This window comes from Corapipo altera, unplaced genomic scaffold (genome assembly GCF_003945725.1).
Source record: "Corapipo altera isolate COAL_440 unplaced genomic scaffold, ASM394572v1 316, whole genome shotgun sequence".
Lineage (NCBI taxonomy): Eukaryota > Metazoa > Chordata > Aves > Passeriformes > Pipridae > Corapipo > Corapipo altera.
Window position 1 is genome coordinate 1,371,715 of NW_020884974.1, and position 19,615 is coordinate 1,391,329.

At 48.6% G+C, this 19,615-nt stretch overlaps 1 protein-coding gene and 1 long non-coding RNA gene across 2 annotated transcripts in view; one reads left to right on the forward strand and one right to left on the reverse strand.

Moving 5' to 3' along the window:
* The window catches only part of HMCN1 (hemicentin 1), a 160,126-nt gene extending 140,801 nt beyond the window's left edge, over nt 1–19,325 (forward strand). The window contains 18 exon segments of the mRNA XM_027665321.1: nt 1,441–1,493; nt 1,495–1,612; nt 1,872–2,042; nt 2,610–2,780; nt 2,996–3,145; nt 3,319–3,456; nt 3,773–3,894; nt 4,673–4,910; nt 5,639–5,701; nt 6,744–6,863; nt 7,121–7,255; nt 7,747–7,860; nt 8,135–8,260; nt 10,399–10,527; nt 14,133–14,483; nt 16,460–16,579; nt 16,910–17,036; nt 18,039–19,325. Of these exon segments, the coding sequence (XP_027521122.1) occupies nt 1,441–1,493; nt 1,495–1,612; nt 1,872–2,042; nt 2,610–2,780; nt 2,996–3,145; nt 3,319–3,456; nt 3,773–3,894; nt 4,673–4,910; nt 5,639–5,701; nt 6,744–6,863; nt 7,121–7,255; nt 7,747–7,860; nt 8,135–8,260; nt 10,399–10,527; nt 14,133–14,483; nt 16,460–16,579; nt 16,910–17,036; nt 18,039–18,405 (2,813 nt within the window). The 3' untranslated portion in view covers nt 18,406–19,325.
* On the reverse strand, nt 4,157–15,567 carry LOC113957668. The gene is made up of 3 exons (XR_003531261.1): nt 14,761–15,567; nt 12,124–12,233; nt 4,157–4,250 (listed from the first exon to the last, which is right to left on the reverse strand). It is a non-coding gene; the product is annotated as an uncharacterized LOC113957668 (long non-coding RNA).
* Nucleotides 19,326–19,615: the final 290 nt, after the last annotated feature.

A 19,615-nucleotide genomic window follows, 5' to 3' on the forward strand; every position in this document is an offset into this window, starting at 1 on the left:
TTTCCTTCCACATTTTCAGTGAGTCCTTCATGAGTGGATAGGAAAACTCACGATTTTGAAACAGGACCTCTATATTTGGCTGAGTGCAGGGATAACAAAGGAAAGTTCCATGGAGTGGAATGTGCAGTAGCTCAGACTGAGCCTTCTGGCTTCACGCTCCATTTTTCACATGCCAGATCCTGCACTGAGTCCCCACTCTGACTACAGCTGGTGGGAGGGAGAACTGACCTCGTGGTAGTGGAGCACCCAAGGGCCTGATGTTACACATTTGTACAGCTCCATGTGCTGCTGCTGAGGATGCTGTTGCTTGCAAATGGCTTGAGACTACTCAGCCCCTTAGCCCCCAGCTCCAGTGCTCACAGGGATGTGATTGTGCCAGTTTGTGTCACCACATCTTAGGAGATCAGAGCCCCCCGTGCTCAGCTGCTCAGACCTGCCCCACGTGAGATCCCTGAGTAGCAATGTCCATTGGTGCTGGATGTTGTTATCCAAACTGCAGAACCAGTAAATCACAGGTGGGTTAGGAAGGGGGTGGAGAAGGTGGTGATGGCTCCATCTTCAGACAGTACAGCTGCAGCCAGAGGACCAGGATTCAGATCAGGCTGATGGGTTATTTAAAAGACAGATCATCTCTTTCTCTCACTGTCACTCCTGGAAATCTTAGAATCAGAGAACGATGGGTTGAGTTGGGAGGGACTTAAAGCTCATCTAGTTCCAGCCTCCTGCCATGGACAGGGACACCTTCCACTAGCCCAGGTTGCTCCAACCTGGCCTTGGACACTTCCAGGGATCCAGGGGCAGCCACAGCTTCTCTGGGCAACCTGTGCCAGGGCCTCCCCACCCTCACAGGGAAGGATTTCCCCCCAATATCCCATCTGACCCTGTCCTGTGGCAGTGGGAAGCCATTCCCCCTTGTCCTGTCCCTCCAGGCCCATGTCCAAAGTCCCTCTGCAGCTCTCCTGGAGCCCCTTTAGGCCCTGGAAGGCTGCAATAATGTCACTCTGGATTATTCTCTCCAGGGTGAACAATCCCAACTCTCTCCCCTTTCCTCCCAGCAGAGCTGCTCCATCCTCTGCTCATCTTGGGGCCTCCTCTGGACTCTCTCCAGCAGCTCCATGTCCTTGCTGTGCTGTTCCCCAGGGCTGGAGCAGCTCTGCAGGGGGGTCTCACCTGGGGGGGCAGAATCCCCCCCTGCCCTGCTGCCCACGCTGGGGGATCAGCCCAGGGCACAGGGGTTTCAGGGCTGCCACTGCACGTGGATGGGTCATGTCCATCCCTCATCCAGCAGAACCCCAGGTCCCTGTGTAGGAATGCCTGTGTAGCCGAGATGTTCTGGAAAGAGAGTCTGTGACCTCCCCCGGTCACTTTTCCTGAGGTAGCCTTGCTTTGCTTTGTCATTCCCGCAGTCAGACTGTAACTGTGCCGTGCCTCTGTCCGCAGTGGATGGGAAGTGGGCCCCCTGGAGCAGCTGGAGCGCCTGCAGCGTGTCCTGTGGGGGGGGGCAGTAGGCAGAGGACGCGGCTCTGCTCGGACCCGGCCCCGCAGTTCGGGGGACACAAGTGTGAAGGGAGTGACGTTCAGATGGATTTCTGCAACAGCGATCCCTGCCCCAGTAAGTGCTCCGGGTCGGGCTGCTCACCCCCTCCCTGGCTTTGGGGGTGTGCAGGAGGGGAGGGATCGCTGCACAAGTCACACACTCCCACAACAAGCAGGGGGCTGAACGGATCCCTTCCTTAGCTCTGGTTCTTTTTATTTTGGAAAAAGAGATTAAGAAGTTACTCTCCAGTAGAAGCGTTTTCCTTGCTTTACTGTCTGGTTTTAAATAACTGTTATTAAGAGGAAGACAGATCAGATGTGACTTATTTTTTCAGTCCACGGCAACTGGGGCCCGTGGGGCAGCTGGGGCAGCTGCAGCCGCACGTGTGGCGGGGGCCAGGCCCGGCGGCACCGCAGCTGCGACAACCCGCGCCCCGCCAGCGGCGGCAGGGGCTGCGCCGGGCCCGACCTGCAGAGCCAGAGGTGCAGCACCGACCCGTGCCCAGGTGAGTGCTCACTGCACCAGGGCCAGTGCAGCTGGCCCTGGAAGGCATCCCGTAATGTGTGGGAGATTTTCATGCTGTGGAAGGAACGTAGAACATCCCTGGGAGTGTCCAAGGCCAGGTTGGATGGGGCTTGGAGCAACCTGGGGCTAGTGGAAGGTGTCCCTGCCCAGGACAGGGGTTGGCACTGGATGGGTTTTAAGGCCCCTTCCCACCCAAACCTTCTGAGATTCTGTGAAAACCCTTATAATTCCTTGTGATTTCATACAATCTGATAATCCTCTGCCTTTTTAAATGACTGTCACCTGACACGGATTTTGCCCTTCACATGTTAGATTTTCCCAAAAGGAGAGGGAATAAATCAAACCAGGACATAGCCTATGAAAATGTCTCTTCCACTATGTTTCTGAGGGAGAAGGTTCACACCTGCCCACCAAGGTGGTTTGGTCATCCTTTGAACTATTCCTTTAACACACTAGTTCCCTGAAGAAGTAATGAACTTGAGCATAACCGATGCAGCCTGAAACATTTAAACTGAAAAATGGCTTTCTTCCTTCTCCGTTGCTCCAGTGGATGGGAACTGGGGGCACTGGCAGCCGTGGAGCCCGTGCTCTGCCTCCTGTGGCGGGGGAGAGCAGAGCCGGGTACGCCTGTGCAGCAGCCCCGCCCCATCGAACCGCGGCCGGCCCTGCCCCGGGGACTCCTCCCAGATATCCCGGTGCAACACCCAACCGTGTCCCGGTGAGTTGGTTTACAGCTTGTGCGGTGTGGGGAAAGCCTGTGGCTCTCCTGATTTCACTGGTGCTCTCATGTCTTGCCCAGCTGACCGAGTAATTTAATTTTTTGGGCTTAAACCTCCCTTGCAATTTAAGCTTAATTCAATCTCCCCTACAATATCCAACAGCACACATCATGTGGCCCATTTTTTTCCCTCCCTCCTTCCCCGCTCTGCACAGGTGGGCCTGCCCGTGCCAAGGGCAGCATCATTGGCAACATTAATGGTGTGGAATTTGGGATTGCTTTCCTGAACGCCACGGTGGCGGACAGCCCAGACTCAGACACCAGAGTCATACAGGCAAAGATCACAAACGTCCCTCGGAGCATTGGTAGGCTTTTTCACTTTTATCACTTTTTTTTGCTCTGAGTACACCAGTACATCCTGTGTTCTGGTTTAGATCTGAAGGGTTACCTTAGTTTTAGGTCTGCATTCACTCTTGGGGATGTGGATTGCATGATGTTCAGATTAAAGCTCCCTGATTTTCTGTGGTCATTCTTTCAGGCCCAGCCATGAGAAAGCTCGTTTCCATACTCAGCCCAGTTTATTGGACAACTGCCAAAGAAATTGGGGAAGCAATGAACGGGTTCACGCTCACTGATGCCGTCTTCAAGAGAGAAACTCAAGTGGAGTTTGCAACTGGTGAGTTCCCTGGGATAGACCAGCTCTTTCCGTGTCCATTAAGCTGGATAGATCCCGCATTTCTTAAAAAATTGCACAGGACCATTGCTGAAACTTGAGTCTTGTGCTCACAGCAATATTTTCTGAGTGACTGTGTCTGAGGCTTAAATACAGCTTTTAGAGCTGTGGTTTGAAACATGCCATGGTTTTGATGATAGTACCCTTAGAAAATGCAAGTGTAAAATAACTCGTCAGGGGATTCCCGTTCCGATCCCCTGTGGTAACAGGAGTCTGTGGTTGGGAAGCTGGACACACCAGGGTGCTCTGCAATCCCCAGGTGAGGTCCTGCGGCTGACGCACGTCGCGCGCGGCCTGGACTCCGACGGGGCCCTGCTCCTGGACGTGGTTGTGAGCGGCCACGTGCTGCAGCTCCCGGCCCTGGCTGATGTCAACGTGAAGGTAAAGCTGCCATCCCTCCCTCCTTTTCTTCCTCCCACCCTCCCTCCCTCCTCATCTAGGGTAAAGCAGTAAACACTAACTCCTGAAAACTGTTGTACTGTATGTGGCTTGTTTTATGCCTGGTTTAACTGACAGATGCTGATGTTGCCTTTGAAAGCAAAAAGTTGTCATCAGGCAGGTGATGTTGGCCTCTCAGGAATCTGAGATGTTGGCAGATGGTGCTGAGAAGGGTCTTCAGGGTAGTTATTGCAGGCACATTGGTGTTGCTTTTGATAGAGCTGGAAAGTGGCATCTTTAACCTCTCTGACTACCATTAGTTAGTGGTAGTTGACCAGTATTTCTCTGTGTTAATCCCACTGTACAATAAATATGCATAAAGTTGTTGATATTATGCTACACTGCAATGTACTGTATGTCCAATATTTATACCTCTTTTTAGTGGCAGAAGTTTTCTCTACTGTTTATTTAGCACGTTTGTCAGCATCTGACTTAGAATACAAACAAAATATTCTGACCTGAAAGAGTAAGATCATTTTCAGGTTTTTGGCAGTGCTGTGGCCTCCATCATCAGGCTCCTCAGTACATCAGTCTGTATCTTGTTTAAAGAAATGCACCAGGTGCTGTTAAGGTTCAGCAGTTAAAATAAGAGTGGAAAGGACGTGTGTGTGTGAAATACCATTTGTTCAGATCAAACCCTTTCTCTGAACTCTCATGCAACTTTAAAATGCAAGATGGCCCAGGTTTTGGGTGCACTCAGCAGCTGATGCCCACGTTCCAGGATTACACAGAGGACTACATCCAGACTGGCCCGGGGCAGCTGTACGCCCACTCCACCCGGCTCTTCACCATGGATGGAGTCAGCGTTCCCTACACCTGGAACCACACCGTCACCTACGACTACACCAAGGGCAAGATGCCCTTCCTGGTGGAAACACTCCACGCTTCCTCCATTGCAACGGAGTACAACCCACTGGAAGAAGCTGTGGCTTTCAAAATCCAGGCTTCCATTGCAAAAGGTACTGTTCTAGTCTTTCCCAGAAATCAAACAATGGCAAAATAGTGTCGTCTTCTCCTAGAATTCATTCCCTGTAGCCTCAAAAGGAAATTCTGTGAAAGTTGGGTAACTTTATTGTAGCTCTTGAGAGCTACCTGTCTCATTAACGTACCCACAGACTAACACGTAAAAGCTGTTGCAGTTTGTGCTTCCTTCACCCCTGGTTCTCACCCACACTGCCAACAGCATCCCCAGCAGCCTCAGAGTTAACCTGAAATAGTTCCATTTCCTTGCATGTCCCTTTCATTCTCTAAAATGAAATTATCATGGAATCCTGGAGTGGTTTGGGTTGGAATGGGCTTGGAGGTCCATCCAGTCCCACCCCCTGCCAAGGGTGGGGACACCTTCCACCAGACCAGGTTGCTCCAAGCCCTGTCCAACCTGTTGCTTTTCTGTGGGGTCAGGGTGCTTTTGTGTGGTGGGTTTTATGTTTGGGTTTGTGTTCCCATACCTACTAAGAAAAAGGACTGTGTATTTTCTCCTCCCAGCAAAACCCACATAAATATAAATCAGGTAGTAATGAGGTGGAACTTCTAGTCACTCCAGGGGGAACCTCCACACACCATTTGATGTTATTCAAACCAGCATAAAACATGTACTACTGACTTTTAGAGCCCAAATAGAAGTGCTAAAGTAGTAAAATGGCCATATTTTTATCCCCAAGTAACATGTGCTTCCTTTACCATCCAGGGGATCGCAGCAACCAGTGTCCTGCTGGGTTTGGTTTGGACTCATCTGGGCCTTACTGCTCAGGTACTGGTGGGCAGGGGTGGTGTAATCACAGACTCACGGGGTGGGGGGGATGGCACCCTAAAACTCATCCCACCCCCTGCCATGGGCAGGGACACGTTCCACCAGCCCACGTTGCTCCAAACCCCGTCCAACCTGGCCTTGGACACTTCCAGGGATCCAGGGGCAACCACAGCTTCTCTGGGCAACCTGTGCCAGGGCCTTACTCCCATGGAAGAGTTTCTTCCCAGTATCCCATCTAACCTGCCCTCTGGCAGCGGGAAGCCTGTCCCTCCGTTTCCTTGTCCCAAGTCCCTCTCCAGCTCTCTTGGAGCCCCTTTGGGTACTGGAAGGCTGCAATAATGTCACTCTGGAGCCTTCTCTTCTCCCAACCTGTGTCCAGAGCAGGGGTGCTCTAGCCCTTGGAGCATCTCCATCACCTCCTCTGGACCTGCTCTCAGGTCCGTGTCTGTCTGGTACTGAGATCTCCAGAGCTGGACACAGTGCTCTCCCGCGGGATCTACACCACCTTTAGTTAGAGTTTCAAACCATGCAGTACTTCAGAAAGTGTCAGTGCCATTGACAAAGGGTGTGGATCCAATGGCAGATGAAGACTTTGCTTCTCTCCTCACCTAGAATGTGAGTAGTGCCCAGAGAGCCTTTCCTCAGTCCCTCAGATACACCTGAGGGACACTGAGCCTCAGCACCTGCAGAGCAAGGAAGGACTTACCTTGGCAACCCAGACCACAGCCCACAGGTTCCTGCTGGGGAACCTATTGGATGGTTCTGTCCACCTCCATCCTGCTGGAAGGGTGTGAGCGTTCTGGCTGTCTCTCTAGCTGACTGAGTCATGCTTGGTTTAGGGAGCAATCATCTGAGATACTTCACTGGCTTACTATATTGGCCCCTGCAAGGTTGTCCATGAAGGGAGTTGTACAGAAGCTGCTCCATTACTGGGTCCAGTTCTGCCCTGTGGCTTTACCAGTCACACACCTCTGAGGAAGGGTCGCTTTGGTGCACTTTCTTGTGAAGTCCCACTGGGTTTGCAAACGTTTCCTTGTTCCAGATGAAGATGAATGTGCTGTAGGAAATCCTTGTTCCCATACCTGTCATAACACCGTGGGATCCTACTACTGCTCCTGTCCCAAGGGCCTCACTATCTCTGCCGACGGGAGGACGTGTCAGGGTAAGAGAGGTGCTGCTGGGGACAGGTCAGATACAAAGCGCCCCTTAAATACTTTAAGGCCTTAAAATGCCTTAAAAGTCACTCACATTGCCAAGGAAAGGTTCTCTTTAGGCCATTTCTCATTACAAGAATGCAATGTCTTGGTGGTATTGTAATTACTTCATACCTGAATGAAATCAGCTGGTATTTCTGGCTACTCACGCTCAGGGTGCTGTGTTCCGTTGTGAGGGGGGTTTTCAGGTTGTTTGTCATTCCAGACATTGATGAGTGTGCACTGGGAGGGCACAGCTGCCACCCTGGCCAGGAGTGTGAGAATGTCATGGGCTCCTTCCGCTGCATGGTCCGGTGTGGGAGCGGCTTCCGGAGAACGGCCGACGGCTTCGGCTGCCAGGGTGTGGGGGCTTGGGGTGGGGTTCGGGGTACACGGGGGCTTGGGGTTGGGTTTGGGGTACATGGGGGGTTTAGGGGTTGGATTTGGGGTACATGGGGGGTTTGGGGGTTGGGTTTGGGGTACACAGGGGGTTTGGGGGTTGGCTTTCAGGAACTGAAAATGCTCCTTCATGCAACTGAAATTGACTTTAAAGGTGCATCTCCAAATATCTGCCTATAAATTTTCATTATTAGGGTTGTGGATCTTTGAGGGTTACGTTTTTTTAATTGGCGATTTTTTGCCTTCTTTTTTTTTTTTTTACCCTTTTGCTTTTTCTGTCTTTAGCAATAAATTTAAAATCCAACCAGGGAATAACTTAACACTCTTGGGTTTGCCTTTTACAAAGATGGGAGAGCAGCAAACATTCCTGAGCAGAACTCCCTGGGGTAACAGGTAACTGAGCCCACAGGGCAGTTCCCAGTGCCGGTGTCAAGGATTTGTGTTGTTCCCCAGATGTTAACGAGTGCCAAGAGTCCAACTCCTGCCATCAGCGTTGCTTCAACACCATAGGAAGTTTCCACTGTGGCTGTGACCCAGGATTCCAGCTGAAGGGCAGAAAATGCATGGGTAGGGATGAAGTGCTGAGTGTCCATTCCCTTTCTCCAGCACACAGAGTTCAACGTTTATTTGTTGCTCTGTTTGTTTACGAAGGAAAATCCTGCTGTGATGATACACTTTGGTCTGTACTTCTGAATCTGTAAAACACTCCTAAAAACCAGAGGAAGCAGGAATTGGGCTGACTGATGCACGAGCATGAAATGATTCAAAGGCATGGTCAGGTGTAATTTCATTATATAGAGGCCAAGCTTTGTTTATTTTGTTTCCTTTTTGTTTGAATAAGATGTTAATGAGTGCAGGCAGAACGTGTGCAGGCCTGATCAGCTCTGCAAGAACACCCGTGGTGGCTACAAGTGCATCGACCTGTGTCCCAGTGGAATGACCAAAGCAGAGAATGGGACCTGCATTGGTGAGTAGCAGCACTGATTCACTCCATGGTGATGAGAAACACAGGGACAATGGTGATTTTTAAATAATCCTGAAGCTTGTCCATCTCCTGTTATTAACATTTGCACATATTAAGGCACCATTTTTCAAGTTTAACTTAACATCCATATTTAACTTTTGTGAATTAGTATTAAAAGAAGAGATGTGTCCTTGCCACCTCTGGTTATCCATTGTTTCTTAGGAGTTTGGCTCAGGAGCTCTGAATCAAGATCCCAGGTCCTTGCTGCTTATCCACTGCCTGGTGGATGAGGGGAAGGCTGTGGATATGTCTGTCTGGATTTCAGCAAAGCCTTGGACACCATCTCCCACAGCATTCTCCTGGAAAAGGCTTGGGCAGGGGCACTCTGGGCTGGGTCAGGAACTGGCTGGAGGGCCAGAGAGTGGTGGGAATGGAGCTGCATCCAGCTGGGATCCGTCACCAGTGGTGTCCCCAGGGATCAGAGTTGGGCCCAGTCCTGTTTAATATCTTTATTGATGATCTGGATGAGGGGATTGAGTCCATCATCAGCACATTTGCAGATAACACCAAGCTGGGGGGGAGTGTGGATCAGCTGGAAGGCAGGAGGGCTCTGCAGAGGGACCTGGACAGGCTGGATCCATGGGCTGATTCCAACAGGATGAGGTTCAACCAGGCCAAGGGCCGGGTCCTGCACTTTGGCCACAACCACCCCTGACAGCTCCAGGCTGGGCCAGAGGGGCTGGAGAGCAGCCAGGCAGGAAGGGAGCTGGGAGTGGGGATGGACAGGAAGCTGAACAGGAGCCAGAGTTTGCCCAGGTGGCCAAGAAGGCCAATGGATCCTGGCCTGGATCAGGAACAGTGTGGCAGCAGGACCAGGGCAGGGATTGTGCCCCTGGACTCAGCGCTGGTGAGGCCACCCCTGGAGTGCTGTGTCCAGTTCTGGGCCCTCAGCTCAGGAAGGACATTGAGGGGCTGGAGCAGGTCCAGAGGAGAGCAACGAGGCTGGGGAAGGGACTGGAGCACAAGTGCTGTGAGGAGAGGCTGAGGGAGCTGGGGGGGCTCAGCCTGGAGAGGAGGAGGCTCAGGGGAGACCTCCTCACTCTCTACAACTCCCTGACAGGAGGGGGAAGCCATGGGGGGTCGGGCTCTGCTCCCAGGCAACCATCAGCAAGACAAGAGGGCTCGGTCTTAAACTGTGCCAGGGGAGGTTTAGGTTGAACATTAGCAAGAAATTCTTTCCAGAGAGGGTAATCAGCCATTGGAATGGGCTGCCCAGGGAAGTGGTGGATTCTCCGTCTCTGGAGGTTTCCAAGATGAGACTGATGTGGCATCAGTGCCATGGGCTGGGAACTGCAGTGGTAGCAGACCAAGGGCTGACCTGGATGATCTCACAGTTCTCCTCCAACCTGGCTGATTCTATGATTCTGTGATTCTATAATTGTGTCTTCAGGCTTTTTAAGAAGCTGATGTTATAGATGCTACCAAAGCTTTTACTCTCGTGGGATCGTGGAATGGTTGGGTTGGAAGTGGCCCACCTGCCATGGGCAGGGACACCTTCCACCAGCCCAGGTTGCTCCAACCTGGCCTTGGACACTTCCAGGGATCCAGGGGCAGCCACAGCTTCTCTGGGCAACCTGTGCCAGGGCCTCCCCACCCTCACAGGGAAGGATTTCTTCCTCATAACTAACTTAATCTCTCCTCCTTTAGTTTAAAACTGTTCTGCCCATGTAAAAGTTGCTCTCCCTGTTTTTTTGTAAGCCCTAAAGTACTGAAAGGCCACAATGAGGTCTCCCTGGAGCCTTCTCCAGGCTGAGCAATCCCAGATATGATATCACAGGAAGATGGATTCTCTCTCTTTGTAGAATAGCTGATCACATTGGAAACCTCAATGAAAAGTTTTGAAACTTTATGGAAAAAGTGTCTGTAAATGCCAAACAGTTGAAAATTTCTCTCTATACCTGCCCAAAACCTGCTTTCAGCTTGTGAGACCCAGGCTGTGCTTGGTACCACACGTTAGACAGTAATGCCTGACTCGGGCACCAGGGAAGAAGAAGAGTGTGCATTCAGAGGGCCAGATGCACACAGGCTCCTCTGCCTGCCTTCCCCAGCCCCCGGTGACTGTTGCTTTGCTGTTCCTGCAGATGTGGACGAGTGCCGTGCCGGGACGCACCAGTGCCGCGCGCCCCAGCTCTGCGAGAACACGCGGGGCAGTTACCGCTGCCTGTGCCCACGGGGCTTCCGGGCACAGGGCACGGGCAGGCCCTGTGTGGGTAAGCTGCAACCACCCTCCTGTCACCCCCTGCTGCTGCTGCTGCTGCTGCTGCCTGGGCTGGCTGCTCTGGCACACGGCACTGCTGTGCCTGGGGAACGCTGTGCTCTAGAGAGGAGTTTGCTCTGGGTTCCCAGGTTGCCCATCCAAAACAAAGCATCTCGTTCAAAGCAGTCAAAGCTAAATGGTTCCAAATGGAGATTGGTTTGGGGCCATGCTTTGAAAGCAAAGTGTAAAAGGGTCTCAGGGCACTGGTGGATGGAGGTGGCGAGTGACCCTTCCACAGGAGGCTTCGTTTATAAAAACCAGGTGAGATTTGTTGCTGTGCCTGGCTGTCCCCTGGCCTGCACTGGTTCACACGTGAAGGCAGTCACACAGGGAATCACGTGGATTCCCCTATGGAGAGCACCCCAAGGAGAGTGTTGTGAGAGGCAGGATAGACCCAGAACTCACCTCTGCTCAGGGCCATCCCGAACACCCCTCCCCACACAGCACTGCCAAGGGGGTTCCCCACACGGCAGAGCAGAGGGAGCTGAACGTGTTTATCCTGGTGTGGGTGGCTCAGAGCAGGGCAGGAGTGTTCCTGTCTGTCCCAGGAATGCTGACCACACAGTCCCTGCCCTGTGCCAGCTGTGCAGAACTGTCTGGCACGAGGCCCTGCAGACCTTTCTCCCACACACGGGTGGAGCAGCTCAGGAGGCTCTCACAGCTCTGACGTGGAGAGCAAGAGTTTGGTATGTGCTGTCAGTGCACAGAACACTTCCTGGCATTTAAGAGACCTCAAGAAGGCACTGGAATCATTTAGCATCACCTTTTTTGCATTTATGTAGAATATTTAAAACAAAATAGCTGATCCACCCTGCTAATGATTCCTGAATGTCAGTATTTGACATTTAGAGAGGTTGGTTGTGGTTGCTCTCATGTATCAGAGCAGAGAATTATTCCTCCCTCATGACTTGTTCAAGATTAGCTTTCCTAAGTGATAAATAGCTATTTTCTTATTTTATTTTTCTTTAACAACCTAAGATTTTGAACTACCAAAACCCAGGAGTGTTTGGGTGATTTTTTTTTTAAAGAGATTAAATTACAGTAAGGAAGTGTTTGGCTGTAGACCAAGATGTTACTTCCACCATCTGCATCTCTACTGAAATAAAATCAATCCCAGACTTCTTAACATATATTAAAACCATGTAAACTTCTGGCAGGAATAAGCTAGATGAAGTCTAGGACTGTGGGTTTCCACAGAGCACCAGCAACTGCCCTAAAGCTGCCTTCTGACCAAGGACCACTGAAAGCTCCCTCTTAAAAGTATGACTTGAATTTTTATCCTTTCAATTTTTATCTGCTTAAAAACCATATTTAAAATATAGGTTCATCCAAAGCATCAGTTCATATGTTAATAAAATCCACTGAATTACAGCATTACTGTGGAATCTCAACATACCAGGTCACAGGTGGAAAGGCATCACAAAAAGCTGCTATAAAGCATGTTTGTATATAACACATGCAAGGCTGTCTAGAATATGAAATCAAATATTGTTCTTCAAATTTAAGAAAGCCTGAAAATGTAGCTATTTTAATTTCAAAGTAATTTTACCTTGTTCTTGTAAATATTAGGATTGCCACCCCTCAGTGAGCTCTTCTCACAGGGACAGCCATGGGCAAACACAGGTGACTCTCTGGGGTTTTGTATTGCACAGGCTGCTCCTGCAAAAGAAACTGCCCCAATTTTCACCTGTTTTCTTTCATTCTATGACAATCTTCTATTGCTCATTCACAACTTGTTCCAGGGACACTGGTTGTCATAAAGGATTATTGTTAGTTTCTTTTACTAACAGAATGTAAAACTCAGCACTTAAGTGCTAAGGAAATTATAAGTTTTAGGGTGAAAAACAGTGAAATGAATACATTTAAAATTCAGATTAGTTGTTACCATACAAAAAGTGAAGTTCTCTTGTTTGCAAAACCTGACAATCTTACCCTGAGGATTTTCACGAATATATTATAAAGCTTCAGTTGTTTGTTTGCCAAATAACAGTTGGAAAATACTGTAATACTCTGCAGTAATTACTCCTGGGTTTCCCACTCTTAAAACATTTAATTATTAATACCCCCCTAAATTCTTTAAACCCTTAAGTATATCAGATATTAAACACTTCATAAAAATGCAGTGTAATGTTCTGACAGTATTGCTTTTTAAAAACCATTATCATGCAGTTGTGGCTTGCAGTGTTACAAACTCAAAAATCCTCTGTTCAGAGGGAAGTGTAACAGCATTGGCTTAATGGCATTTTTACAATAATAGTTGAAAGAATATACACTATCCACTAATATTAAATAATTGAGTCACTATTAAGATAATTTTAATTTCTAGTTACAAAAAGGTTTATAATATATGGCAGTTATACATATGTTGTGATGTGTGTTAATATTGGGTTATTTATTTCTGGACATTGCAGAGTTGTTTGGAATTTGCAGATTCTTGTCTTTTTCTAGTGAAGACAGACTGTAAGTTTGAAAAGAAATACAGTGATGTCAAATCTCCAGCTGGGCCTGAAGTAACTTGAGGATAATTTTAGGAAATTTCTTACTGGCAGTGCCAGAGAACCTGTGGGGGCAGGTCAGGTCCTGCAGTACCAAGAGCACTCCCAGTTTACTCAGAGTGAAGGACACTCAGCATGTTGTACCCTAAACCCTTTACTCTGTATGCTCAGCACTCTGGTTTGATTCAAGGATGGGGTGGGTCAAATTACTTTGGATTGCAATTTAAAGGAAAACAACTTAAAAAAAATGCATTGCTTAAGAAAACAAACATTATTTTATTTTTTAATTATATAAAAGTGAATTAATATTTGCTGTTAAGTCCCCAACCTGTCACAGCTGGAATGACCAATAACAGAATCACAGGTTAGAACTTACCTGACCTCTTCCCCCCTGCAGCCTTGAAACTCATCCTCCAGCCCTGACCCCATCCCTGGAGGTGTCCAAGGCCAGGTTGGATGAGCTTGGAGCAACCTGGGCTAGGGGAAGGTGTCCCTGCCCATGGCAGGGGGTGGCACTGGGTGGGCTTTAAGGTCCCTTCCAACCCAAACCACTCCATGATTTCCCCACAGTAACCACACTGGAGCCTGCTGCTCTTCCCTCCGTGCCGGGTAATGAATTTCTAACACTGCACTTCTCTGGCAGGCTCTGTGTTAAGTATCTTCCTTTAAAGAAGGGCCTGGCAGCTTCTCCCACTCATCCTTAAGTCTGTAGCACTTAAGGAAAAAACCCCAAACCATTACTAAATAGTATTGAAGAGCTGAGGCTGAAACACTGCACACTTGAGGCAGGCCCTTTAGCAGGGAGCACAGTCACAGTGAGCCTCACAGGCTCATTTCTTAGAGAGTAAAGGTGTGGGACAGTCCAGGACAGCATAACCTGCCTGCTTGGCATCGTGTTCTCCATGTTTTACTGCCCTCAAAGTCTCACCTTTGTGTCTTCAGCGTGTTCCTCAGACTGAGATAAGTATCTGTGTGTATATATACGTATAGTTACGTGTTGTTGTTTGTTTGTTTTCTCTCCTTTCCACATGGTTTGTGGCTCTGGATCATGTGCCATGGGCAGACATTAATGAATGTGAACAAGTGCCTAAACCCTGTGCCTTTCAATGCACCAACACCCCCGGCAGCTTCAAGTGTCTCTGTGCACCTGGGCAGCAGTTGCTGGGTGATGGGAAATCTTGCGCCGGCTTGGAGAGGCTGCCAAGTTCTGGGGCCTATTACAGTAGCTATAACTATGCTCAGTTCTCCCCTGGGAGAGACAACCAGCAACAGCAGCACTATTACAGGCACTCCTCAAATCTCTACAGCTCCTTCTCAGAGTATAGGAACAGCAGAATACCTTTCTCCAGGACTAGAAGGAACATTAGAGAAACTTGTCCTGAAGGCTTTGAGGCAAGAAATGGCAGATGTGTAGGTAAATGTCAGTCTATCTCTGCAACTCTCTTGTTTTGGGCCTTATTCTTAGGTTACTCTTTGATGTCTACCAGGGGCTGAGGGTTTGTGGTCCTGTGGGTTTTTTTTCTGTTTACCCTGGTCAGTATTCAGAGGGTTCTGCATGTTCTTGTCTCTCCCGTCTTTGCTCACATTGTAGCAAAAATGTTTTCAAACCTCTTTGTATCCTCTTGTTTTAACTGTGTGTTTGCCAAGTTCTTCTCTCCCTTACTCTCTTTCTCCTGATCACAGTAGCTCACCTTGGTGAATCTTCTCACTCTCCAAAATCCACCAGCAGCCCCAGTCCCATTGCTTCTGTCAGACTCCCACTGATGGCAGCAACAATCTGGTTCAGAAAAGATTTTAGAGTTGGGCACACTGGGGCCAGTGCCAGCACTGCTACAGGGACAGTCGGTGTCACATGGGCAGCAGGCACAGAAGCTTTTAGATTATTGTTATTTTATATAAGAAGAGGGGTTACAACATAATTCAGCGAGCCTGGAGAGACTGGTGGTAAGTAAACAAATAGGTTTGTCAGGAGTTGGGGCAGTGACAGCACAGGCATTTCTTCCCTGAGGAGGAGACTGGGCAGTTACAGGAACTGGCAAGCTCTGCCCCTGGTTTTTGGGGGATATAAAAAAAATTACTTAATTTTTGGAAATACACTTCTCCTAAGCCAGATTTTGCCAGCTTATCTCATGTTTTGAGTATCTTAAGGAAATGACACTTCCCAGTAGGCACAACATCCTTCCAGCGTAAATGGTGATCTGCAGAGAGGTTCTAGCATCAGAATTCCTGCTGGGATTATGCAGTGAGATATAATGGTGACACACATGAACAGGCATTTCATAAATAATGTAAGGCCAGGCAGACATCAGACCTTGTATTTAAGTTATAAAGAGATTTCAGTAGTCACACAGCTGGGGGTTGGTACAGCAGTTTAACTGAGAGGCCCAGGGACACAGCTCCCACTGAGGGAAAGGGGAAGCTCCAACCTCTGATCTTCATCCCAGTTTCCAGTTGGAATTAGTTAATATTCTTGTACTTTTGTTTCGTGTAATAATCATCTAGGTTTAAAAATGACTGTTTAATATGAAAAATACACCCAAATGATACTTTTGTTGAAGTTCTTTCAACAGACAACCATCAGGATTTGATAACAACACACCAGAGGTTTCTGTTCACATCTGCTTCTCTTCTCTGTTTACATAATGCAACCCCTGTAAATTAGAGAGAAGGGAAGCCAAGACCTTCCTGCCACTGGTTTAATCATGCAAATCCAAAATCTTGCATGAGATTAACTGTATTGTTGTGCTGAATTAGGCAGATGTTTGAAAAGCCACTATAATTATAAATTATCTGTGTCTAAATCACACTAGTTTGCTTTGCAAACTTTACATAATGTGGTCTGGTACTTCTGTATTTGAGAAGGAGATTTAAGAAAAAAAAAAGTTAAGAGCAGTTATTGATAGTCTTTCTGGATACTGAGCTTAACTCATCCCTGTGGCATAGGGAAGGTTAGTTTGGAAGGGAAACAGCGTTCCCTGAGGAGGGACTGACTGTAGGAACCACTTCCCCACTGTCAAGGCAAGATAACTGATCTGGGTGTTCCTCAAGCATGTGGCTTAACACCTGATTATCAGATGATCAGCTGTGCTTGCCTCGGGGGCAGGTCTGTGTTTGTATAACCCTGTCAGTGGACACAGATCCCCCCCTCTCCCCGGTCCCTTCAGCTGGGCTGTGTGCTACAGCTGCTGTCCCCAGAGGGCAGGACCCCCTCAGAGCTGGCTGTAGTTACTACAGAGTTACAAGGGCTGGCACAGGTAAGGGGACACTCTAGTCTGACACATTCAGCCCCATCAGGAAACAAGATCCAGACAAATTCCCCCAGCTCTGTCCATAGACCTGAACAGTTCATCCAGGGTCAGGTAATCCTGGTGATGGTGCTTCTCTCCACAGACATCGACGAATGTGAGAGCAGGGACACCTGTCAGCACGAGTGCAGGAACACCCTGGGCAGCTTCCAGTGTGCCTGTCCCTCGGGATATCGCCTCATGGCCAACGGCAAAACCTGCCAAGGTACGGACAGTGGGCAGAGCTGCAAGGGAACAAGCTACAGAGCAGGACGGGGCTCAGCCACCTCCTTGAGCTGCTCGTGGGAGAGCCTTCAGAATTCCAATTTTCAGAAGTTTTATATTCCACACTTTAATGTTCCCTAAACCAGCAGCAAACAAGACAATTGCACCTTCTAATTCTCTGAAGTTCCCCTGTGAGCTCACATTACACACTGAGCCCCAAGCTCCAGGGTCAGGCAGAGGCACCCTCTGTGCTCTGCTCAGCCTTTACCCACTTCGGTGTCTACCCTCTAATTCTACCAACAACTGATCCCTTGCATGTTTTTCCATCCAGATATTGATGAGTGCCTGGAACAGAATATTAATTGTGGATCCAATCAGATGTGTTTCAACATGAGAGGAAGCTACCAATGCATAGACACACCTTGTCCACCCAACTACCAGCGAGAGCCACTTTCTGGGTACGTTTTATCTTCAGCCCTTTTTCACCCATCCCAGGCTGAGACCTGTGTTTGTTGAAGAAGAACATTTTAAGTTTGCCGGACACCAGTAAAGCTGATAAAAATCATAGAATCATGGAATGGTTTGGGTTGGATGGGACTTTACAGCCCATCCAGTGCCACCCCTGCCATGGGCAGGGACACCTTCCACTAGCCCAGGTTGTTCCAAGCCCCATCCAGCCTGGCCTTGGGCACTTCCAGGGATCCAGGGGCAGCCCCAGCTTCTCCAGGCAACCTGTGCCAGGGCCTCCCCACCCTCACAGGGAACAATTCCTGATATCTGAATCTCCCTACTGGCCTGACTTGCTACCAGCTTCAAAGCATTGAATATATTCTTTTAGTCGTGAAAATAATGCTACAGTTCCTGATAAGTTTTGTTGTTTCCCTCTTCTGGAAAAAAACCCAACACATTAATTTCTTTTAGTCTTTTAACATACTCAAAGAAATAGCTTGATTCATAGTCAGAAACCATCTTTTGGGATCAAACTCAACTGCAGTGACATTTAAGCTGACATGGGTCACGTCCTTTGACCCTTGTTTGTTTGCACTGACAAGCAGCACTAGCAAAGTTCTCCTATTTTAAGTTTTGATTAGTAGAAGTAGAATTTACTCTGCCCTTCATTCCAAATTGTTTAAGATCTAACAGACAGACACCTCAAATGGAGCTGCCCCAGACATTTTAAACCAGCCCACCTGCTCTACTGTTTTAGAGTGTGGTCACTAAAACATACGCCCTGACTTTGACGACAAACGTAGCCAGTGTGTTTCTGAGGTGATCCTATTGAGGGAAAATGGGACAGTAAAGGGGCTGTAGCTTTAAAGGAACAATGGATGAAGGAGTAGATGAGCACTTGACAGAGAAGTTTTAATCTGCAGCAGGGGAGAGTTTCTCCTCTAAGACCTGTTGCACCACTGAGGATATTGTGCCTTGTCCCCGAGCTAAAGTCTTCTGCTTCTTCCCAGGTTCTGTCTCAAGAGCTGCCCAGCCAACGACCTGGAGTGTGACCTGAGCACCTACGCCCTGGAGTACAAGCTGCTGTCGCTGCCCTTCGGCATCACGGCGGGGCAGGACCTGATCCGGCTGGTGGCCTACACCCACGAGCAGGTGGTGCACCCGCGCACCACCTTCTCCATGGCCGAGGAGGACCCGGCCGTGCCGTTCGCCCTGCGGGACGAGAACCTCAAGGGGGTGGTGTTCACGCGGCGGGCGCTGCGCGAGCCCCGGACGTACCGCATGGGGGTCAGGGCCCTGTCCTACGGCGCCGACGGCAGCCTCGAGTACCAGACCACCTTCATCGTGTACATCGCCGTGTCCGCCTACCCCTACTGACACCCGGTGCCACGCAGGGCGCCGCCGCCATCTCACAGGGGTGCCACGCTCTGCTCCTTCCCCCTGGCTGCCTCCCCAGGCCCCTTGTTCCAGTTCAAGAGGAAAAGCCGTGGCTTTGAGGACCTGTTACCACTTGTTTTATTTATTACACTGGAGTAGTCATTTTCCACGGTAAGTTCTGAAAACCAGCAGGGAAAATCCACGTGGTCAAAGCAGTAAGGAAGGAGCAGCCTCCATTGAAAGCAACTGAAGAAAAGCCTGACCAGAAGAAAACAAGTGGTCTGCGTATTTTAAAGGTTTTAAAGGTTGCAAAGTGTTTTACCATTTTATATCTATTAGGTTTTTTCCTTCTCAACACCCAATAGAATTAGGGCTGTGCTGTACTGTGTTGTGTGCTTAAAACCACCAAATGCCACCGTGCCCAGGGATTGCAAACGCTGAAACAAATGATACTAAAGTCTGTTTTCAGCCAACAAATCTACAGGAGAGTTGGAACTGGTACCTTTTGGGTTCCATGCAAGTGTAGAGATGTCATTATTTTTTGGAAGAAAAAAACCAACATGGCTACTTGTACTTTATCCAGCAGGTATTTTATAAGTTGTTTTTACTCTGCCATTCTGGTATAGCCATTTATTTAACCCACTGCAGTACTCCCAACTCAGTCAAGGTGCTGGGTTTTTACGCACATGGAACATTTTTCTCCCAAGGTGGTGTAAGTTTGGTTCAATAATGTCAATACACTGTACACAGGTAATTTTGCCAAGATGTATTCTATTTTTATGGACATGTATATATGTGTTTTTTTCCTATGTGTATTTTCTATGCAGTATCTCAAGAGTGTTTTACAGTTAAGTTTGCATAAAAGGACAATGTCAGTGCAATGAAAATAATCAAAATAAAGGTTCCCATTACCTTTGAGACTGCTGGGAGTTTTATCTTTGAAAAAAATTCCTTCCCCTTTGTAAAGCTCTTTCCTTGAGTGCCAGGGGAGAGTGCAGAAGGTATTGTACCCAGCAAACCAGGGAGCAGCTCCAGCTGTTTTCCCTCTTCCTGGCACTCAGGGATAGTAAGAGATTATCACCAGCATTAAAGTATATTTTTAACCCCAGGGACAAATTGTTTCCCAATAGTGTTTTGTGTGTATTATTGAATAATATTATCTCCAGTGAAAGATCCACCAATTTTCCCCTAACCTTGCTCTTTGTTCCCT